Raw genomic sequence first — 24029 nt, forward strand, 5'->3', positions numbered from 1 at the left:
GGGTGCGGGGGGGGCGCACAGGGGTTTAATGATGTTTCATACTGCTGGGAACTCCATCTGTTTCTTCTTCATTTTATTCGAGCGAAAGCATATTGCATCGCGAATCAATGATGAATCCGACCCGCCAGTTGCATCATCACCGATGGGCTGCTGCGCCCCTGCGGAAGAGGGCTCTTATCGTAACGGCACCATTGAATATTCAACGTAAGTAAGCAAATCGTGCTAGCAGACAGGACACCTGGACGATTGTCCTTCAAACACCCTACCTGGGAGGCACCGGGATCAGTTCACTGTCGGGTCGAAAATCAAACCCAGACAAGACAACTCAAAGGTGAGCGTGCTACCTGTGAGCGATCATGTCAGTCTGTTCTGAATAGTCTTCAGGGCATAGAGTAAAGCAGACTCATCTACAAGGTGGCAATGACTCACCTATGCCGTACTCGAATGTTATTGGTGGAACTATTACCATCTTGAAATGAGTAATTGTAAAATTGTAGGCCAAAGTGGAGGATGCAATATGAAGCTTGTGAATCATTATGGTAATTAGGAAAAACATATTAAAATCGCAATATTTGTGATGCCCTCCTAGTTTTGCATTTATTGGACCTTGGATAGAAGTATCGATAGAAGTATAGAAGCTTGGATAGAAGTATAGAAGCTTGGATAGAAGTATAGAAGATTGGATAGAAGCTTGGATAGAAGTATAGAAGTTTGGATAGAAGTATAGAAGCTTGGATAGAAGTATAGAAGCTCGGATAGAAGTATAGAAGGTTGGATAGAAGTATAGAAGCTTGGATAGAAGTATAGAAGCTTGGATAGAAATGAAGGAGCTGTGCTCCTACGCGAGTTGAAAGGATAGCGCGACAAAAGACGGGAATTCATCCGAGTTTCTTTATTCAGCAAAACCAAACTCAGGTACTCTGAAAAGCCCGTTTATCGGGCAGCAATATATATATGCAATCAAACACGGCGAGAGTGGGCGTGCCCGGGCAGCCTGGGCGAGCCCGGGAAAGGCAAGTCTGGACATGCCCAGGAAAGGCGAGACTGAGCGTCTCCGGGCGATCTGGGCGAGCCCGGGAAAGGCAAGTCTGGAAATGTCCGGGAAAGGCGAGACTGAGCGTCTCCGGGCGGTCTGGGAGAGCCCGGTACAGTGATCGCACCCTGGTTGCGTCTTCGGCAGGTGTAAGGCGATTGTGTATGCTCAGTGGCAACCGCTACACGCGGCCCCCCAGAATCGACTTGCACCGGCAGGGTCAATTTAAGGGGGGTCCTGATGACCTGGCCAAAGCGACCCCTGGAGGGTCGTGGGGGGGGGGGCGGGGGGGTCCGGTGTGGTGGTGGGTGGTCGAGCGGGGGGAACCGTGGACGGGGGGCGGCCTCGCCGTGGAGGAAGGGCCAACCGTGGTGGTTGGTCGACGTCCACGTGCGCCGGCTTGAGGCGGTCCACCGAAATCCGGTCCGACCTGCCGCCGCCGTCGACGACGAAAGACTTGTCGTCCTCTCGCAGGACCCGGAACGGTCCGTCGTACGGCAGCCAGAGTGGCCCCCGGTATGTGTCATGACGCACAAAAACGTACTCCGCTGTGCGAAGCGCTGGGGGGACGTAGGACTGGGGGCCACCGTGGCGGGACGTTGGCACGGGGGCAAACCGTCGGGCGGCCTCCTGGAGGTCCAAGCGCTGGCGAGCCGCGGACCAGGGACTGGTAGCGTCGGGCACGAACTCGCCCGGGACGTGTAGCGTCTGGCCGTAGACGAGCTCGGTGGTGGACGCCTGAGGTCCTCCTTGGGGGCCGTGCGGAGGCCCAAAAGGACCCACGGCAGCCGGTCGGCCCAACCGCCGTCCTAAAGGCCGGCCATGAGCACGGCCTTCATGGAGCAGTGAAAACGCTCGCACAACCCATTGGCTTGGGGATGGTAGGCCGTGGTACGGTGGAGCTTGACCCCCAGGTTGTGGGCGACCGTGCCCCACAGCTCGGAGGTGAACTGCGGACCGCAGTCCGAAGAGATGTCCGCCGAAACGGGCGACCCAGGTGGCGATGAAAGCCTGCGCCACGTCGGCGGTGGTGGTGGAAGCGAGGGGAACGGCATCGGGCCACCTGGTGGTCCTGTCCATCATGGTGAGCAGGTGTGTGAAACGTCGTGATGGGGGAAGGGGGCCCACCAGGTCCACGTTGACGTGGTCGAAATGCCGTTCGGGCACGGTGAAAGGTGCCAGCGGGGCCTGGGTGTGGCGGTGGACCTTGGCCCACTGGCAGGCGGTGCAGGCGTTGGCCCAATCGCGGACGTCCCGTCGAAGTCCGTGCCAGACGAAACGCGCTGACACCAGCTTCTGGGAAGCTTTCCGGCCCGGGTGGGAAAGGCCGTGGAGGGAGGTGAAAACGCGGCGCTGCCAGGTAACGGGCACGACGGGGCGAGGCTGGCCTTGGGAGACGTCGCAGAGCAGGACAGTGTCCGCAAAGGGGACGTCGGCCAGGCGGAGGCCCGTGTCCGCCGCCCGGAGGGCTTGCACCGTGGTGTCGGTGGTCTGGTTGGCCGCCATAAGCGCGAAGTCCACGCCGAGGTGGACCGCGTTCGCGCTGGCCCGAGAATGACAGTCGGCCAGGGCGTTGTCTTTTCACGCGACGTGCCGGATGTCCGTGGTAAATTCCGACATGGCGGAGAGGTGGCACTGCTGGCGGGCCGACCACGGCTCCATGACTTTGGCCATCGCGTAAACCAACGGCTTGTGGTCGACGAAAGCCGTGAATGGGCGGCCCTCCCGGAGGTGGCAGAAATGGCGAACGGCCAGGTATAGACGGAGGAGCTCACGGTCAAATGTGCTATTTTTTGGCTCGTTCGGCCGGAGTTGCCGGCTAAAAAAAGCGAGTGACTGCCAAACCCCGTTCACCCATTGTTCGTGTATGGCGCCCACCACGTAGTCGGAGGCGTCCGTAGTGAGGGCGATGGGAGCGTCGAGCACCGGGTGAGCCAGCAGCGTTGCGTCGGGGAGGGCCAGCTTTGTGCCTGTGAATGCCGCGTCGATGGCTGCGGACCAGGCGACGTCATGCTTGGCTGGCTTGCCCCGGAGGGTTTCGTAAAGGGGCCGCATGAGCTGAGCAGCGCGGGGCACGAAATGGTGGTAGAAATTCACCATGCCAAGGAACTCCTGCAGGGACTTGATGGAGCGGGGACGCGGGAACTCGGTGATGGCCTCGACCTTGGTTGGCAGCGGCACGGCCCCGTTTCTGGTGATGTGGTGGCCCAAAAAGTCAACGGCCGTCGTGCCGAAGTGGCATTTGGCCGGGTTGACGATGAGGCCGTGCTCGCTGAGGCGCCCGAACAGTGTTCGGAGGTGGAGGAGGTGCTCGGCCCGGGACGTGCTGGCGACGAGGATGTCGTCCAGGTAGATGAAGAGGAACGGCAGGTCGCGCAGCACGCCGTCCATCAAGCGTTGGAATGCCTGGGCCGCGTTCTTGAGGCCAAACGGCATTCTCAGGAATTCGAACAGGCCGAACGGCGTGATGACGGCCGTTTTTGGGACGTCGGCCGGCCTGACAGGTACCTGGTGGTATCCCCGTATTAGGTCAACTTTCGAGAAAATGACCCGCCCTGCCAAACGGGCGGACAAGTCCTGGATGTGTGGGACCGGATACCTGTCGGTGGTGGTAACGTCGTTGAGGCGGCGGCAGTCGCCACATGGGTGCCAGCCGCCCCCGGCTTCGGCACGATGTGCAGTGGCGAGGCCCACGCGCTATCGGAGCGCTGCACGATGCCGAGGTGCTCCAACGCGTCGAACTCGGCTTTTGCCATGGCGAGCTTGGCTGGGTCGAGGCGGCGGGCTCTGCCGTAGACCGGCGGGCCCGTAGTTGGTATGTGGTGCTCGATACCATGTCTCACTGTGACGGCCGAAAACGTCGGCCGTGTGAGGGCCGGGAACTCTGCGAGCAGGTGAGCGAACTCGTTTTCCGCCGGGAGGGCGCATGCTAGTTCAGTCGGCGTGGAGCTGCTCATCGTGCATGCCAGGGAGCTGAAAGTCTTGGCGTTGACAAGGCGACACCGTTTGACGTCGACCAGCAGCCCGTGTGCGCAGAGGAAGTCGCCGCCTCGCAAAGCCAACCACAAAGGTCCAATTAAAGCACTGGTTGCCGAAGCAGAGGGTGACGTTGCGCGGGACGAAGGTGCGGATGGCCGATCCGTTGGCAGCGACCAAGGAGGGGGCGCAAACGGCGGTCTGCCTGTTCTGCTCGGAGGCGGGTATGACACTCAGTTGGGCGCCGGTGTCACAAAGGAAACGCCGCCTGGACGCTTTGTCCTTGATGAAAAGCAAGTTGCCCGAGTGGCTGGCACTCATAGCTGGTAATGAATGCCGGCCCGGCCGTTTCCCGACTTGCTGAAAGTGCACGGGGGTCGGCATGTCCGAGCCTTGTGTCTGAACCTGGCGTGGTACTAACACCACGCTTGGTCAGGTGGAGGCCCCGGCCGTCGTGTTGGAAGTGGTCGGCGCGGCGTGGCGGCCGCCAGTTGCACCGGCAGTTCGGCCTGCAACTGCACCGGGCGCTCGTGCGCCATCGGCGTCGCCTCAGACGGCGGCGGGCTCCAGGTAGCCGCCCCGATGTGCTGGCCTGCCGAGGAGACGTTGTCGGCTTCCCTGGCGAGGGCGCGGGGATCCGTGATCTGCGTGCCTGCCAGGGCAAAGCGTACCTGGCTAGGCAGCTGGCGGAGGAACAGCTCTCGGAAAAGAAAATCCGGGGAGTGCTCACCGAGCAGCGAGAGCATGTAGTCCATTCGCTCGGAGAGGCGCGTGTCGCCGAGCTCGGGCAGGTCGAGCAGGCGTCATGTGCGTTCCGACGGTGAGAGGGAAATGCGTCGAGGAGGAGCGTCTTGATCGCCCCATACTTGTCAGCGGCTGGCGGGTGCTGGAGGAGGCCCAGGGCGCGGGCCGCGGTGGCGGAGCCGAGTGCCGCTACTACATGGTGGAAGCGGGTGTCGTCGGCGGTAATGCCTCGCAGCGCAAACTGGGAGTCCGCCTGGGCGAACCAAACCGCCGCATGAGCCTCCCAGAAGGTAGGCAGTTTAAGGGCAACTGCTGTGTCCATGTCGGGGGTCACCAATGAAGGTGCTGTGCTCCTACGCGAGTTGAAAGGATTGACGCGACAAAAGACAGGAATTCATCCGAGTTTCTTTCTTCAGCAAAACCAAACTCGGGTACTCTGAAAAGCCCGTTAATCGGGCAGCAATATATATATGCAATCAAACATGGCGAGAGTGGGTGTGCCCGGGCAGCCTGGGCGAGCCCGGGAAAGGCAAGTCTGGACATGTCCGGGAAAGGCGAGACTGAGCGTCTCCGGGCGGTCTGGGCGAGCCCGGGAAAGGCAAGTCTGGACATGCCCGGGAAAGGCGAGACTGAGCGTCTCCGGGCGGTCTGGGCGAGCCCGGTCCAGTGATCGCTCCCTGGTTGCGTCTTCGGCAGGCGTAAGGCGATTGTGTATGCTCAGCGGCCACCACAAAAGAAGCTTGGATAGAAGTATAGAAGCATGGATAGAAGTATAGAAGCTTGGATAGAAGTATAGAAGCTTGGATAGAAGTATAGAACCTTGGATAGAAGTATAGATAGAAGAATAGAAGCTTGGATAGAAGTAGAGAAGCTTGGCTAGAAGTATAGAAGCTTGGATAGAAGTATAGAAGCTTGGATAGAAGTATCGATAGAAGTATAGAAGCTTGGATAGAAGTATCGAAGTTGGATGGAAGTATAGAAGCTTGGATAGAAGTATAGATAGAAGTATAGAAGCTTGGATAGAAGTATAGAAGCTTGGATAGAAGTATAGAAGCTTGGATAGAAGTATAGAAGTATAGATAGAAGCATAGAAGTATAGATAGAAGTATAGAAGTATAGATAGAAGTATAGAAGCACAGATAGAAGTATAGAAGTATAGATCCAAGTATAGAAGTATAGATAGAAGTATAGAAGTATAGATAGAAGTATAGATAGAGGGATAGCGGTATAGAAGTATAGATAGAAGTATAGAAGTATAGATAGAAGTATAGATAGAAGTATAGATAGAAGTATAGAAGTATAGATAGAAGTATAGAAGTATAGAGAGAGGTATAGAGGTATACAAGTATAGATAGAAGTATAGATAGAAGTAAAGAAGTATAGATAGAAGTATAGATAGAAGTACAGATAGAAGTATAGAAGTATAGATAGAAGTATAGAAGTATAGATAGAAGTATAGATAGAGGTATAGATAGAAGTACAGATAGAAGTATAGATAGAAGTATATAAGTATAGATAGAAGTAAAGATGGAAGTATAGGTATAAGCATAAAAGCATAGATAGAAGCATAGAAGCATAGAAGTACAGATAGAAGTATAGAAGTATAGATGGAAGTATAGAAGTATAGATAGAAGTATAGATAGAAGTATAGAAGGATAGATAGAAGTATAGATAGAAGTATAGAAGTACAGATAGAAGTATAGAAGTATAGATAGAAGTATAGAAGTATCGATAGAAGTATAGAAGTATATATAGAAGTATAGATAGAAGTATAGATAGAAGTATAGAAGTATCGATAGAAGTATAGAAGTATAGATAGAAGTATAGATAGAAGTATAGATAGAAGTATAGATAGAGGTATAGAGGTATAGAAGTATAGAAGTATAGATAGAAGTATAGATAGAAGTATAGATAGAAGTATAGATAGAAGTATAGAAGTATAGATAAAAGTATAGATAGAAGCATAAAAGCATAGATAGAAGTATAGATAGAAGCATAGACGTACAGATAGAAGTATAGAAGTATAGATGGAAGTATAGAAGTATAGTTAGAAGTATAGATAGAAGTATAGATAGCAGTATAGAAGTATAGATAGAAGTATAGATAGAAGTATAGAAGTACAGATATAAGTATAGAAGTATAGATAGAAGTATAGAAGTATAGATAGAAGTATAGAAGTATAGATAGAAGTATAGAAGTATAGATAGAAGTATAGAAGTATAGATGGAAGTATAGAAGTATAGATGGAAGTATAGATAGAAGTATAGATAGAAGTATAGAAGTATAGCTGGAAGTATAGAGGTATAGAAGTATAGATAGAAGTATAGATAGAAGTATAGATAGAGGTATAGAGGTATAGAAGTATAGAAGTATAGAAGCATGGATAGAAGCTTCTTGGATAGAGCTTGGATCGAAGCTTGGATAGAAGTACAGCTTTTGGGACAGCTGGCCGGGCTGGACCGTTGCAGGCCACAACGTATGCATCAGTTTGTATCAGGAGGTCCTGACAGTAGAAGCGCGGCCTGACGTAGGCCTTGGCCTGCAATCTCCCTGCTCTCCAAACCATTACAGTGCATAGGAAACTGTTGATGCACAGACGCTCGAATACAAAACAGAGCAAGTATTGATTGCTGATCCTATACCTCGCACAACTAAGCACCAATTGACGTTTCACGTGCTCCTCACAAAGGCCTTTTTACGTGTATTCTCTCTGAGCTGTAGGCCTTCGCGCTTTCCACCAAAACCACCCGCCATTGTGCGACCGACCGATGCGTAAAGAACAAACGCTCAAGAATGAAAGCGGAAAAGTGTGCTCGAAGGTGATTCTCCGACAGTTCAGCTAAACAGGTGCTTCTTACTTCCGTGCACAATCAAAGCCGCCATCCACTGCTCTATGCTCTGCGCCAAATTTGCACCACGTTGCGCTGCTCAGCACCACAAAGCGAGCACGGCCGCCATTACCACGTGAAAATTGCTTCCGCTGCGTTAACTACAATTTGCACGTAACTTCATCGGTTGTGAACCCCTCGTAAGAAACCGCAGCCAATTCTTGAAACGAGCCGGTTGCGTGAATTGGAATAGCAGGTGCAGCCAAGAAATACAAATGCGCCAGCTAATATCGGTGTTTAGAAACAATCTATTTAATGTTTCTGGTAAATGTAAAGCTACATGAGAAAGGCGGAATGCTCAGCAATTTGTGTTGTCACGAACTTCACATGTATATGGAGATTGCAATTCCAAACGTTTCAGACAAGCTTCTTGATTATCTGAGCGAGCGAAAAAATGTTCGGAAATGAGAGAGCAAAACAGTTTGGCTTTTATAGCCCTGAAATTATTACAAAACTAATGTGTACATAAAGTGCACAGCGCAGCATACGGATGTAATCTTAATGTTTCAAAACTCACAGCTTCCACCGTGCATCTGCATGCATGTATTGCTCCTTTGGGCCTAGCAGAACCAGGCAAAGTGAGATTATGAGGCTGGTTTAGCATTTCTGTAGTGAGAGTGTATCCTCGCAGGTGCTCGCCATTTTCCCTCGCTCGTCCACAAATAAGTGCCCAAACGTGTTGGCGACGGTCCTCTTACAAGTCTTGCTCGGCCGCCCCTCAGCCTAGGCCAAAATGAATGGTGCGTGGTTCCAGCCAGGTTGGCCACTCGTGACGGTTCAAGGGACATAAAATGCTCCCGAGAGGTCTGCCCAAGATAAACCGTGGGCCGTTCAACCACAACGTAAACACGCCTAACATATTCCAGCATTTACGTAAAGCACACTTTTTTTTATTTATCACTCTTCACTCTTCTTTACTTTACTTCACTTTACTTCACTCTTCTTCTTCACACTCTTCTTTATTTTTTCTTTAACATTTATCACACAGACAAATCAAACAGACAAACAAACAAAGTATATAATAAGGGGAGCAGTAGACAAGATGGGGAGAGAGGGGGAAGCACAAACACAACATTTGAGAACAGGGAGATCGGGAGATTTGTGGGAGGGATAGGGCTTGAGGGAGGATGCGTGGGAATGGGGGGGGGGGGGGTGAGAGAAGTATAAAACACATGGACATTGCTAGGAATCCCAGGAAAGAAGTCGGTATTTCAAGAAAGTGGATCTGGGGTGAATTATTAATTATATTTTGTCTTTCATTTTTCTGCTTAAATTACACTACAATGATGAATTAGCAGGGTGAAGCAGCAATGTGTGTTTCGTCCCTCGGATGGACGTTGCACTGGGCGTCGCATCTGCCAGTGAACTTTAAAGATCCCACGGTGTCCAGCTTCGTGAAGAGTCTACACCATGAACAAGTAACAACTTTCTTCTCTAACCTACAAGAGGGACTGCATCAATGGTACAGCCACACTCCCAGTAAATTATGTTACGCCAGCCATGTGCTACATATTGAACCACCTTTAGAGGCCATTTTTCCCCACAGAGCAGGGGTTGGCCTTTTTCGGGCACCTTGGTCCCCTTTTTGAAGCAATGTTTTATGGCCGGATGCCCTTCTTGTCACCAACCCTGTTAGTCGCCTCTTGCGACACACAGGGAATTACCAGTGAACTGGTACTCAATTTGCCGACCTCGGAAGGATGACAGACTGAGTCAACCCCCCTGGCGTTAATTCAGCGATCGACCAGGATTCGAACCCAGGATCCTAGGATCCCAAGCCGGCACCCTAACCGCTAAGCCAACACCAGGCTTCCCATGTGCTACATATGGAGGAAGAAAAAGACAAAGTTCGATTTCCCCCTCTCTCCCCATCTTGTCTCACTCTCCCTTTATTGTTTTATGTGTCCGTTTATGTTTTTAGTGTTTAATGTGCTAGCTCTTACACGAGCCTCCATCTTGTAAAGAAACTAGAAATCATGATTTGAGACATCAGAGACGAGACCTAATATTTTTTACAGTTAAAACAATGTAATAAGTAAGATTTGTGCAATGCAAAATGCCATCAGGGATGTTAATCGATTTGTTGCACGAGTGATGGATGAAAATTTGCCATGAGAGGAAGGTTGCACCAGTCATCGATACAATAATAACCCTTACAAAAATCTACAGTTTATCGAGAGATCAGATCATAATCTCACGAGACTCCGGGGACATTTATGGAAGGGTGATGAGCTGAGATCATGTCCTATGAGAACAAAGTGAGAAACGCGGTAGATGGTGAATACGTGGTGGTTGAGCAGCAAACCTTCGCACGAGCTCCGATCAGGGCGTAAGTGCACACGGGGTGATAAGCTCCGCTCCCACACACGTACAGGTGCGTACGGTTGTACGGTTGGATCACTCGTACGAAGTTTCCGCATTCACCCTGCGGACGGCAATTCGAGGGTTAGTGTGAAAAACATGACATTGTGAACGTTTCTTCAATATAATGGGCAGGCAAATGACATTTACCTGGATGAAAACAAAACATATTTTAAAAAACGTTTTTCTATATCTGATAGTGGCACAATAGGCTGATTTATGAAGTTCAAATGGGCTAAACAAAAATAAATATAAAAAACTAGAACAATGTGACTGTGTCACCAATATGCCTCCGCATAGTCCCACAACGAGTAGATGCCGTCGTTCACTGTACTAAAAATAAATAAGTTTGATTAAATCCGTTCAGCTGTTATGAAGCATCACATTTTCACCATCCATGACAGGTTTCACATCGATCAGTGAAGCGGTTTCAGAGTAGGGATTTTTTTAAATATCGGCTTTCAAGCTAATATGGCTGCCATACCATGTGACCGACGACATAATCATTTTCAAACTACATGCAACAGTGCTGTTAGATTATATTTGTAAAATTTAGCATCAATAGGGTAAGCGGTTTCAGAAATATAATTATTTAATATTTTCCTTCAATCCAATATGGCTGCCACACCATGTGACCAATGATGTTTTCGTGATCATCTTTTTATCACCATGCCGAGTCAATGACACAAGTAAAGTTTTGAGTCAATCGATTTGGTGGTTAGGGAGAAGATGTTTTTTTTAAGGTTTTAGGTTAAATCCAATATGGCTGCCAAACCATGTGACCTATGATATCATAAATTTTAATATTTCAATACAAATGGGTCATAGATCATGTGCATGCAATTTCAGATTTTTAGGATAAGGAATTCGATTAAAACATTTTTGGCTGGTATACCACATCACCTATGATGTCAACATTATGATGTTTTTGTTCCCCATTGGGAGTACTTGACAATGTGCCAAGTTTCAAATTTTTCCATTACGCGGTTTCCGATAAATATATTTTTAATTATTTGTTTAATCCAAGATGGCTGCCATACCACGTGACCTATGACGCCACAATTATCATGAAAACATTCTGCATGGGTTTCACTCCTACCCTGAAAGTTTCGTCTCAATCGGACATATGGTTGCTAAGAAAAACGAGGTTTAGCCCGGACGGACGGACGGACAACACAAAAACACAATGCTTCCGGCCACCTTCAGGGGCGGAGGCATAAAAAGACAAATTGATTTCTTCAAAATGCAGGCAGGATTAGAACATCACCGAGCAATGCCACCCGGGGCCAGTTACAGGACAGAAAGGGGTCCGAAAGGGCAAATAGGTCAACCTTGCAATCGACCTGTACCTGTATGGAGGATTCATAATTTGTCTGTCCAAAAGCCAAGGACCTGTACTCTAGCAAAACGCTAACGGTGAAATGTTTTCACCTAAGTTATTGCAGAGTGGACATCCGGCCTTACACTTCTTCAAAAGAAAGGTGTGAGACACAATGGGTTGCCCCAACTCCCCCCATTCCATGGAATATTTTGATCCCTCTCTCCAGTTATTTGAACCCAGACTCAAGCAGCTCAGGGTAACAACTACCGAGCGAGCAATGGAGATACCTTCCTAATCAATACAAAGAGCGCAATAAACTGTATATCAAAAAGTAGTTCGGTGGAACACGCGCAGTTCCAAGACATTTTGTTTGGACTATCGATAAATAATGTTCAGCTCATAATCTGTATGTCATTAAAATGATGGATGGCATGCAGGTTTTTTTATTTACCTTTTCAATGCGGGTTTACAAAACAGGTTTTGAGCACAAGTTTTTTTTTTTTGGTGGTCTTTCTGTCTTCTCCAAACTCCTCTCCGGTCTTGCTCCCCCAGCTCTGTCCCCCAAATATTCCTACAGGTCGCACAATATCTGCCAGCAACCCTCTTCTGGTGAAACTGCCAAAATCAAGACTCTCTATTCACCTTCACTCTTTCATTCCTCTTTTTTTTCCCACCTCTGGAACAAACTCCCACACTCCCTTCAATCCCTCTCCTCCCTCCAGGTCTTTAAAACAGCTGTTCACCACCATCTCTTATCTTCCCCCATCCAAAACCTTGATCTTTTTTACCCCCGCTAATACACCCCAGATCCACTTTTCTGAAATACCGACTTCTTTCCTGGAAGTCCTAGTCCATATGTTTTTTTTTACCTCTCCCAGTGCCTCCTCCCCCTTCCCATGCCTCCTCCCCCCCAGCCCTCTCCCTCCCACAGAACTCCCGAAGTCCTTGTTCTCTACTGTTGTGCTTGTGTGCTTCCCTCTCTCTCCCCATCTTGTCTCCCTCTCCCTTTATTGTTTTATGTGTCCGTTTATGTTTTTTGTGTTTAAAGTACTAGCTCTTACACGAGCCTTGATCTTGTATACAAAATAGAAAAAAATGTAAAAAGCAGCCAACCTCCCAAGTTTGTGCTCCACGCACGGCCGCTTAGCATCAGCGTTTCCATATACAGGACAATTGTGCGTACATACCAAGGTAGGACAAATGGCACGTACCAATACAACTGAATTGCTAACTTAATAATTATTTATGTTCGATTACCAAAGGTTTGACGTTCCAATCACGTTCCTGTCGGGCTTTTTCTTTGATATCATTTGCAACGCAGTGCTGTCAGAGTGACCCAGGCCCACAAGCCGAGGTCATTGTAACCTCCACCAAACTCAATCTAACATAAACAGGAAACTCTGATTCCTACAAACTTCATTAAACACCGCAGCAAAAATTCAGCAGGCTATAACTGGAACACCAGCACAATCCATCGGTGGTCTACGGCCACCTTGGTGGCCAGATTCATCTTCACGAATGTTGACTTTTAAAAAGCGCTTTCAATTTTCAAAAAAAAATTCAACAAAAGAAGCTTTCAACAAAATTCATCTTCACTTTTGAAAAAACCCATCCGAATTTCAAAAAAAACTTCAAAAAAAAACGCCAACAATTGAGCACTTATCTCCGAAGATGAAATTTGCTTCAAATTGCTTCAAATTCCAAATTGCAAAACAAGCTTCAAATTCCAAATATTAAGTAAGTTGACTTGTCCATGTTCTACTCATGACTTGTCTGTATGAAAATCCAGCAGACACGGACATTTTCCAATAGTCTGGTGTTTTTCCATATATTTTTTCTTTCAATCATGCCTGTGGTCCAATTACATCAAAATTGTCAATTTTTCAAACAATGGGCGTGGTCCATCGGATGCACGGGTGTGGTGAAATCACGGTTGTGGTCCATCGGATGAAATGGGTGTGGTGGAAAAAAATGGGTGTGGTCGAATAAAATGGGTGTGGTCAATCGGATGGATGGGTGTGGTGAAATCACGGTTGTCGTCCGTCGGATGAGTGTGGTGAAATAATGGGTGTAGTTGATCGGATGGGTGTGGTGAAATCATTGATGTGGTCGTTTGGATGGACGGGTGTGGTGAAATCACGCTTGTGGTCCATCGGATGGTTGTGGCTCCATTATGGGTGTGGTCAATCGGATGGGTGTGGCTCCATCATGGGTGTGGCTCCATCATGGGTGTGGTCCATTGGATGGGTGTGGCTCCATCATGGGTGTGCTTATTCGGATGGGTTTGGCTCCATCAAGAGTGAGGTCGATCGGATGGGTGTGGCTGCATCATGGATGTGGTCCATCGGATGGGTGTGGCTCCATCACGGGTGAGGTCGATCGGATGGGTGTGGCTCCATCATGGGTGTGGTCCATTGGATGTGTGTGGCTCCATCACGGGTGAGGTCGATCGGATGGGTGTGGTGCCGATGGACACCGATGGTAATATTCGGCGACAGACGGGGGTGGGAAGGGGACAAATTCACTAACCCGGATAGTAGAATTCCTTAAGTGATTCTTCATCATTGGGAGACAGGGCCAAAAACGATATACAGCAGGATATCTCAAAACGTTGTGGACGGATTTGGACGAAACCTGGTGGAGAGGTTGGGTGTGTTACACGGACGAATTGATTCGATTTTGGTGAAGATCGGAATATGGATTCGGATGTGAGAATTATTTAATTTTCAAGTGATTCTTCAACATTGAGTAATAAAGCTGAAACCGATACAAAACACAATATCTCAAAAAGTTATGGACGGATTTAGACGAAACCTGGTGAAGAGGTTGGGTGTGTTACAAGGACGAATTGATTCGATTTTGGTGAAGATCGGACTGTGGATTCGGATACGAGATTTATTTAATTTTAAAATAATTGTTCACCATTGAGAAATCGGGCGAAAAACGATATATAACATGATATTTTAAGAAGTTATTTACGACTTATGACTAAACTTGGTGGTCGAGTTGGTTAGTTGACAAGAACAAGCCGATTTGATTTTGGTTCAGGTCCGAATCGAGATCCGGCCTATCAATGGGATAAAACCATAAACTGTCCAGCCTGGCGGAGTAACGTGCTCCACAGAGTGCCGTTCTAGATATTTGATTTGAAGCTCCTATTTCTTCTTGGATTTGAAATTTGCTGTTTATCACAGACGAGTATGTATATATATATATATACATACATACATATGAGAAAGGATGAGAGCAAATTGCGAGTGAGAACAGACAGGTGTTTAGGGAAGACAATATTGACCTTTTCACCCGACGATGAAAGTTTGAGTCCTGAATGCCAATGGTCTTTCATCACAGACTGCCTATGGCGACTCTAACAGAGTCAGGTTAAGATTACACAAATAATGTGGGTTTTGACATCAAGTGGAGAACAGCCTTCTATAATTAATTAATCAAAATCAAGTGCACGACCCAGTACCTGATATGGCACAGGCGCAGGGTTGTAACCGAAGGTGCTTTCGGGAGAGGCTGGAAGTCTTCAGTCGACTTTAACAATGGTAGGCCTTGCAGATGGAGACATATTCTATTTGGTAACATCTAACGAGATGGATGGGCCTAAAACATGCCGAGTCGACAAGAATGAAAAATAAACGATTACTCCCGAATGGCGATTGATTGTTTCAGGGCCTGAGAGTTGAGGAAGTATTGGTAGCTTGCAGTAAACATCATGTTGAATTTAACAGCTTGGTGTGGAAGATATTTCATTGAGCTCTCCAACCAAAAAAAGGATGTGAATTACCATTGAAAATCCTGCACGGGATGTTTGCACAACACGACGATTCTTCTTGTCAAACCGGGCTGCCTCACACTCGAGCATTGTTTGCACCTGTTTACTAGAAGCATTTGTAAAGGATGTGTTAAGCCTTCTGGGGCTTGCCATGGCTTCCAATTGCATTCACCGTGGATGGATCATGTTGGGTTCCTATATTCTCTCCTCTCTTTTCTTTCCGACATCATCGGAGTTAAGAAGCCTGAAATTCAGGCCACAGTGGCTTCCAAGCACTCACTGGGTGAGCGAAAGCAATTTCCATTTAGAGTGCTTAGTATGGCACTTGTTGCCAAAATCTTCCCAAATCTCTGTCCGATTCGTGACCAAGTCGTAAAATCCATTAAAATAAAACTGGAAAAATTGCGGCTGATTGTGTACAACAATCGGACCGTTTGGGTTTTTCGCCATTCGATTGCCTCCAATGACTTACATAAAGTGAATATGTTTGGCTTGGATTTCAACATAGCCTTCTCTATATTCCAAATACACATCCTTCCTCTTCTTTACATCACTCTGTGCCTAAATAATATTGGAGTCGTGGTGTTCGCTTGGAGTTTATACGTTTGTTCAAGTTTACACCAGAATTAAGTGCAAGGACAAGAGTAGACAATTGACAAACACACATGGAAGATGGAATTTAAACCTGGGTTCCACAAATCACGAGGCAGCGGTTGAGATGGGGAGCACGAACTAACCAAATGTAGTGGATAAAAACGAGATTATTACCCAAACAGTTGTTTGAAACACTTTCATTATGACACAATTAATTTCGCCCTACTTTCACGGTCACACTTTGCAGAGTGGACGCGTTTCCTGGGGAACCTGATGGTTTCTCATTGAAACCTCACTGACTCCGGACAATGGGAACCTTAGGTAAACGGGGAACCTTTCATCAAAGCTCGAGTGCTAGAATGGCAGAGCCCTGGGGACTGGCAGGTTGTGCGTCGTGAATTCCGCATATATATATATATATATATATATATATATATATATATATATATATATATATATATATATATATTTGAGAGGACCGGTTCAACTTTAAAAGAGAAACCGCCGAGAGCACCCAAATCAGTAAGAACGGCACAAAACATTGAGCATGTAAGGGAGTCAGTTTTGAGAAGTCCGTATCGCTCCATCCGAAAGCTTGCATCAGCCTTAATAATTTCTCACACGTCACTTCGCCACATATTGCACAAGGATTTAAACTTTTATCCCTATAAAATTCAAACTGTCCAGGAATTAAACCAAGATGATGAGATTGCCCGAAAGATTTTTGTGAGGGAATGCTTGGCCATGTTGCAGAACGTCATGAATAATTGGCATCCAGGATTGGAGGAATGTGTCAGACGTAATGGTGCGCATCTCTGAGATGTTCTTTTTCACAAATAAATGTCATGTTATGTACTTCACTTTCTTGTAAGAATTTGTTTTGAAATACAACATTTTATTACCTTTACAAGTGTTAAATATAACCATATTTCGAACTCACCCTGTATGTGTATGTATATATATATATATATCAGGGAGTAGATAGATTTACTATGTAGGAATGACCCAGACACTCAATAGGTTTAAACCAACATCAATCCTCAAAATATAAAAATGAACCAAAATACAAACTTTTAAACGTATAAAGTACCTACCAGTCATATGCGGGGAATTTCACATCCAATAACATGAAATGAACTTTTGGACTTCAATAAAATAAATAATTGACTGATCCAAAACAGGCGATTGTTAATTTTTCTTATAAGGTTTCCTCTGAATTTTATTATTATTTTCTTCAGAGAGCCAAACTAAAAAATGGTTTAAGCTCAGCACTTGGTTTAAACATGGTTCGAGTACATTTTATAGTGGGAAGGTCCATGACTACTCGGAATTTTTATAACTCTAAAGGATTTCACGAAAAGAAAGCTATCTCTTGGCATAGTAATATGAAGGAAAACAGGAGTGGGTGGGACCATGCCTGTCAATCAACATTGTGGAGGTGGGGCCATGGCGACATGTGCCAATCACACCTAAATGGGTGTAGTCAATCAACATTGTGCAGGCAGGGCAACGGCACATGTGCCAATCACACCTAAATGGGTGTGGTTAATGTCGGACATAAATTTCACTCCTTAAAGTCTAATAACCTTTGTAATAACTGCTTGCTATTTATCAAGTGTTCTAATAAACCAATAAATAGCCATAATTGAGACAGGTTGTGAACTAACAAGTGCTATAATTCCAGGTGGTAATGAATGTGAGGTCGGTGGTGGACTTGCTGGGTATGGCTGGCACAAATAATTGGGTCAGGTGAGAGTTGACATAATTGACCAGTCTCGATATTAGACACACACACACATATATATATATCTTTAAAATAATTATTCACCATTGAGAAATCGGGGGAAAACGACATATAACATGATAATATTATATTATATATATATAATTAATTTCAAAACACACCTGGTCACAAGTGTGCCTCACTGACCGGGTCCTCAGTCAAGGTCCTCGGCATCATCCCGTTTCAGCCCTTCAACTTCGATACAGTCAGCTAAGGTGGGCCAGCAGGGGCACATATGCCTCCACATGCAGCAGCTACACCCGGTTGCATACATACCCCCACCCCCAACCAGTGAGAACACCGACTACAACAACAAAACCGCCTCCACTCCCAGAATCAACAGCCCCTCATCCACTCACTCACACACCAAAAAAAAAAGCAACAACAAAAAAACAACCCGACCACCACCCTTGCAACATGCACCACTGAAACAAAAACACATTCACGCAACACCACACCCACTCCTGCAACACACACACCCACTCCTGCAACACACACACCCACTCCTGCAACACACACACCCACTCCTGCAACACATACACCCACTCCTGCAACACACACACACTTCTGCAACACACACACATACACACACACACACACACACACACACACACACACACACACACACACACACCATTCACACATTTCCATTTCTCTTCCGTGCTCAGTCACTACCCCTTTAGACTGAAATGAACCACCCCCCACAAACTCAACCTACACCGTTTGACGTGCCTCCATAAACTTCCTCCATATCCAAAGTGAGCCTTTCAAGGCAACCTGGGCCACTCTGTCACACATCCTCCTTCTTTCTGTCCCACACACTCCAAGCCGAGCAAGAAATGCAGAAAAGGAATTGCCAATATACCCTCCACACCCCACCTCAAATGGCTGACAAGAAACTCGCCAACCCTTCTCACGACACTCTGCCTCCAGCTCATTGTACTTTCCTCTCTTCCTCTCGTGCACCTCCTCAATGTTCTCTTCCCAAGGTAAAGACAATTCCCCTCAGATGACCTGTCTTGTTGCACCTGACCAGATGACAATGTCAGGCCGCAACATTGTGTGTATATATATATAAGCAAAGCAAGCCTGTTAGTGCACTCGCCTTTGGCAATATTACACAGTCATGCAATGTGTGCTTGCTGAGTGTGAATTTTTTGTTCATGCCCAATGCATTTCTAAAGCTTCAGAATTAATTAAGTGTGGTTTGACACAGGTTGAGCTGTGAAAAAGAACCTTAAAAGCACAGATCTAAGATGTTATGTTGGTTTAAATTGGCGGAAGGAAAGATTTCTCCCTTATCTCGTTCCCTTCTGCCGTTTGCTACCTCCGCCAACTAAGGTGGCTGGAGGTGATGTTTTCACCCCTGTCTATTTGTTTGTCTTTTTCTTTTTCTTTTTTTTGTATACAGAATCGAGGCTCGTGAAAGAGCGAACATTTATCACACAAACAAATCAAACAGACAAACAAAATATATAAAAAGAGGGAGCGGTAGACAATATGGGTAGAGAAGAGGAAGCACACAAACACAACATTTGAGAGCAGGGACATCGGGAGATGTGTGTGAGGGAGAGGGCTTGGGGGCGAGGAGGCGTGGGAAGGGGGGGGGGGGGGGAGAAATATAAAACACAAGGACACCAAGGACTTCCAGGAAAGAAGTTGGTATTTCAAAAGAGTGGAATTGGGGTGAAATTAGCGGGGGTAGAAAAGATCAAGGATTTGGATGGGGGAAGATAAGAGATGGTGGTGAACAGTTGTTTTAAAGACCTGGAGGGTGGAGTGGGATTGAAGAGAGTGAGGGAGTTTGTTCCAGAGATGGGAGAAAAGAGGAATGAAGGAGTGAAGGTGAGCAGAGAGTCTTGATTTTGGCAGTTTAACCATAAGAGGGTTGCAGGCAGATCTTGTGCGACCTGTAGGAATATTTGGGGGACAGAGCCCAGAGAGAGCTGGGGGAGCAAGGCCGGAGAGGAGTCGGTAGAAGACGGAAAGACCACCAACCTGCCTGCGGTGAGTGAGTGAAAGGCCCTCGGAGTTAGCTTCATCGCGGGAGATTCCAATGATTCTGAACGCTTTGGTTTCAACAGCGTGAAGTCGAGCTAGGTGTGAGGCAGGAGCACCAGCCCAGAGGGGAGAGCAGTATTCCATTGAGCTGCGGATGAAAGCCTTGTATGTGGTGAGGAGCTCAGGTGTGCCAAGGAAGGACTTCGCACGATGGAGGATGCCCAGTCGGCGCCTGGCTTTGGAGGCCAGATTTGAAATGTGGTTTTCCCAGGAAAGATCATGGCAGATAGAGAGACCCAAAAGCTTGAGTGACAGAACTTCTTGGAGAGGATTATTCAGAAAGTGGATGGGAGGGTTGTCCAGTCGGTCTTTTCGGAGAGACATCGTAAGAGTGTGAGATTTGTCAGGATTGAAAGACATGTTCCACTTGTTTGCCCAGTCTGTGATTTTGTCCAGGTCTGCAGAGAGTGAGGAGGCTGCAGATATCTCAAAAAGGATATCTCAAAAAAGGATATCTCAAAAAGAATTTCAGCAGGATATCTCAAAAAGCTGTGGATGGATTTGGATGAAACTTGCTGGACAATTTGAGTGTTCGATAAGGGCGAATTGATTAGATTTTGGTGAAGATCTGGCTCCGGATAGTATAATTTTCAAAGTGATTCTTCACCATCGAGAGATAGGGCCAAAACTGATATATAGCAGGATATCTCAAAAGGTTGTGGACGAATTATGACAAAACTTGGTGGACAGATTGGGTGTGTGAGAAGGAATAATTGATTCAATTTTGTTGAAGATCCTAATCAAGATCCAGAAACGAGAATTTTTTTCATTTTTTTGAAAGCGATTCTTCACCATTGAGCGATAGGACCAAAAACGATATGTAACATGATATTTCAAAAAGTTATGGACGACTTATGACTAAACGTGGTGGATGAGTTGGTCAGGTGACAAGAACAAGCCAATTACGATTTTGGTTCAGGTCCGAACTCAGATCCGACCTATCAGTGGGATATAAAACGTAAACTGCTCAGCCTGGCGGAGGTACACGCTCTACCGAGTGCTGTTCTAGTTGTAATTGCTCGTCTTGATACAAATGTACTTGTACTGTCAGTTTTTTTCAGTTTTAATTCACAATGGCCGCAATCTATTATTGGAGCGGCCATGTGTAGGTCATGCATTGTTTGTTGGTATCCTGCTCTCATGCTTTTGCTTACAGGAGGATGTATATTTAGCACTAGCTACAATGTCGGGAGGCAAATGTCGCACAGACTGGACAAGCCAAATGACCTTAAGGTTTACTTGTGCTCAAATGTCCAGCAATTCTGATTGGGTAGTTCAATCCCCTAACATTTATGTGCCTTAAACCCTCATGAGTATCCGACACCGCAGGAACCCACACCATTTGCAAAGCGCCGACCTCCGGAACAAACTCCCTCACTCTATTCAATCCCACTCCTCCTTCCAGGTCTTTAAAACAGCTGTTCATCACCATCTCTTATCTTCCCCCATTAAAAACCTTGATCTTTTCTACCCCCGTTAATTCACCCCAGATCCACTTTCTTGAAATTCCGACATCTTTCCTGGAAGTTCTAGCAGTGTCCATGTGTTTTATACCTCTCCCACCCTTCCCCTCCTCCCTTCCCATGCCTCTTCCCCCCCCCCCCCAAGCCCTCACCCTCCCACAGATCTCCCGATGTCCCTGCTCTCAAATGTTGTACTTGTGTGCTTCCCTCTCTATCCCCGTCTTGTCTCCCGCTCCCTTTATCATATGTTTTACATTTCAGTTTGTCTTTTTGTGATCTTAGGGTGCCGTCATATAACCACGTTCGAGGAATCGTCATCACGTTTACCTTTGGACAAGGTAAGATGGCGCGCCAGCGAGGACAGCTGCCCACTAAATAAACACTAACAAAGCTGGCCTCGCCGGCCTCATCATCTCGCTTGACATCGTTGTGCTCGGTGATTGGAGCAACATAAACATGCTTTTAATTTCCTCGTGAAGGTCGTCAGGAAAGAATGATACACACGTGGAGGGAGGGTCGCGACACATGTGCATCTGTCATTTTAAAGGGAATTTGCAAATCTTCGAACACAAAAAGTAGATATTGTTGATACAAGTATGGCAACAAAGTTTTCGGGCAATTTTATATCTCCCTGTCTAAGCTCACCCACCACATGAATGCACAATTGGGAACGCTGAGGTCAAAGTTCAGACACCACATGTAAAAAATAAATTATCTTCCATTGGTCTAATCTGTGATGTTGTCTTGATTCTTTGGGACTCAAAATATTTACACTGATAATAATGATCATGTTGACAATAGGACGAGGAAAACAGGAAGAATATATGACCGGTAGGTACCTTTGTATTAAGGTATTGTACGTTTACCCGATGGCAGCAACAATGACCTTCATGCTGTTTTAAAGGCTCAGCGATTTCATTGGATGATATGTCATGTCTAATACTGTAAATCACGACAATAAAACGAATTCACTATTAAATAAACACACACCATTTACTTATTACTTGGCCAAAAAAATTATTTTGGACAAGTATGTTGATCACTCCAGTTTGTGTGTTTGTTTGTGTGTTTGTTTGTGTGCGTGTTTGTTTGTCTGTCCGCTCACTTATACTTGCCTACAGGTCTCAATTTTAAACCGATCTTCACGAAACTTCACCAAATGGTAGAGTTCGTGGTCCGACAAAATCCTATACATTTTTGAGGTCAAAAGGTAAAAAGGCCAAAAGAGCAACATAGGCCAAAGGTCAACAACAATTTCAAATTTATAAAATCCTCAATTTTCATCCAACTAACGTGAAATCTCAATAGGATTTGCATATCAGCGAACTGAATTCAACCAGCAACTATTTTTGAGGTCAACATAGGCCAAAAGGTCAACTTAAGCCAAATTTCTAAAATTGTCAATTTTAATCCGATTGATTTGGAATCTGAATGGGATTTGCATATCAGCTTACTGAAACCAACCACTAACTATTTTTGAAGTCAACATAGGCCAAAAGGTCAACATTGGCCAAAAGGTCAACATAGGCCAAATTTCTAAAATTGACAATTTTCATCCAATTAACTTAAAATTTGAAGACGATATTCATATCTGATCACTGAATTTAACTCCGAACTATTTTTGAGATCAACATAAGCCAAAAGGTCAACATAGGCCAGATTTCTAAAATTGTCAATTTTCATCCGATTGACTTTAAATTCGAATAGGATTTTCATATCTGCTAATTTAATTCAATCACCAACTATTTTTGAGATCAGCATCGGCCAAAAGGTCAACATAGGCCAAATTTCTAAAATTGACAATTTTCATCCGATTAACTTAAAATTTGAAGACGATATTCATATCGGGTCACTGAATTCAACCCCCAACTATTTTTGAGGTCAACATCAGCCAAAAGGTCAACGGAGGCCAGATTTCTAAAATTCTCAATTTTCATCCGATTGACTTTAAATTTGAATAGGATTTTCATATCTTCTAATTTAATTCAATCACCAACTATTTTTGAGATCAGCATAGGCCAAAAGGTCAATATAGGCCAAATTTCTAAAATTGTCAATTTTCATCCGATTGACTTTAAATTCGAATAGGATTTTCATATCTGCTAATTTAATTCAATCACCAACTATTTTTGAGATCAGCATCGGCCAAAAGGTCAACATAGGCCAAATTTCTAAAATTGACAATTTTCATCCGATTAACTTAAAATTTGAAGACGATATTCATATCGGGTCACTGAATTCAACCCCCAACTATTTTTGAGGTCAACATCAGCCAAAAGGTCAACGGAGGCCAGATTTCTAAAATTCTCAATTTTCATCCGATTGACTTTAAATTTGAATAGGATTTTCATATCTTCTAATTTAATTCAATCACCAACTATTTTTGAGATCAGCATAGGCCAAAAGGTCAATATAGGCCAAATTTCTAAAATTGTCAATTTTCATCCGATTAATTTAAAATTTGAAAACGATATGCATATCTGGTCACTGAATTCAACCCCCAACTATTTTTGAGGTCAACATCAGCCAAAAGGTCAATGGAGGCCAGATTTCTAAAATTCTCAATTTTCATCCGATTGACTTTAAATTTGAATAGGATTTTCATATCTTCTAATTTAATTCAATCACCAACTATTTTTGAGATCAGCATAGGCCAAAAGGTCAACTTAAGCCAAATTTCTAAAATTGTCAATTTTAATCCGATTGATTTGGAATCTGAATGGGATTTGCATATCAGCTTACTGAAACCAACCACTAACTATTTTTGAAGTCAAAATAGGCCAAAAGGTCAACATTGGCCAAAAGGTCAACATAGGCCAAATTTCTAAAATTGACAATTTTCATCCAATTAACTTAAAATTTGAAGACGATATTCATATCTGATCACTGAATTTAACTCCGAACTATTTTTGAGATCAACATAAGCCAAAAGGTCAACATAGGCCAGATTTCTAAAATTGTCAATTTTCATCCGATTGACTTTAAATTCGAATAGGATTTTCATATCTGCTAATTTAATTCAAT

At 45.5% G+C, this 24029-nt stretch overlaps 1 protein-coding gene across 2 annotated transcripts in view; it reads right to left on the bottom strand.

Moving 5' to 3' along the window:
- LOC137415573 (semaphorin-3F) overlaps positions 1–24029 on the bottom strand; it is a 199538-nt gene that overhangs the window by 51431 nt on the left and 124078 nt on the right. For both annotated transcript variants that reach the window (XM_068101184.2, XM_068101177.2), the window contains exon 5: positions 9947–10066. In XM_068101184.2, coding sequence (XP_067957285.1) covers positions 9947–10066 — 120 coding nt within the window. The remainder of the gene's footprint in view (positions 1–9946; positions 10067–24029) is intronic.

The sequence above is a fragment of the Myxine glutinosa genome, chromosome 1, assembly GCF_964187855.1.
Source record: "Myxine glutinosa chromosome 1, kmMyxGlut1.1, whole genome shotgun sequence".
Lineage (NCBI taxonomy): Eukaryota > Metazoa > Chordata > Myxini > Myxiniformes > Myxinidae > Myxine > Myxine glutinosa.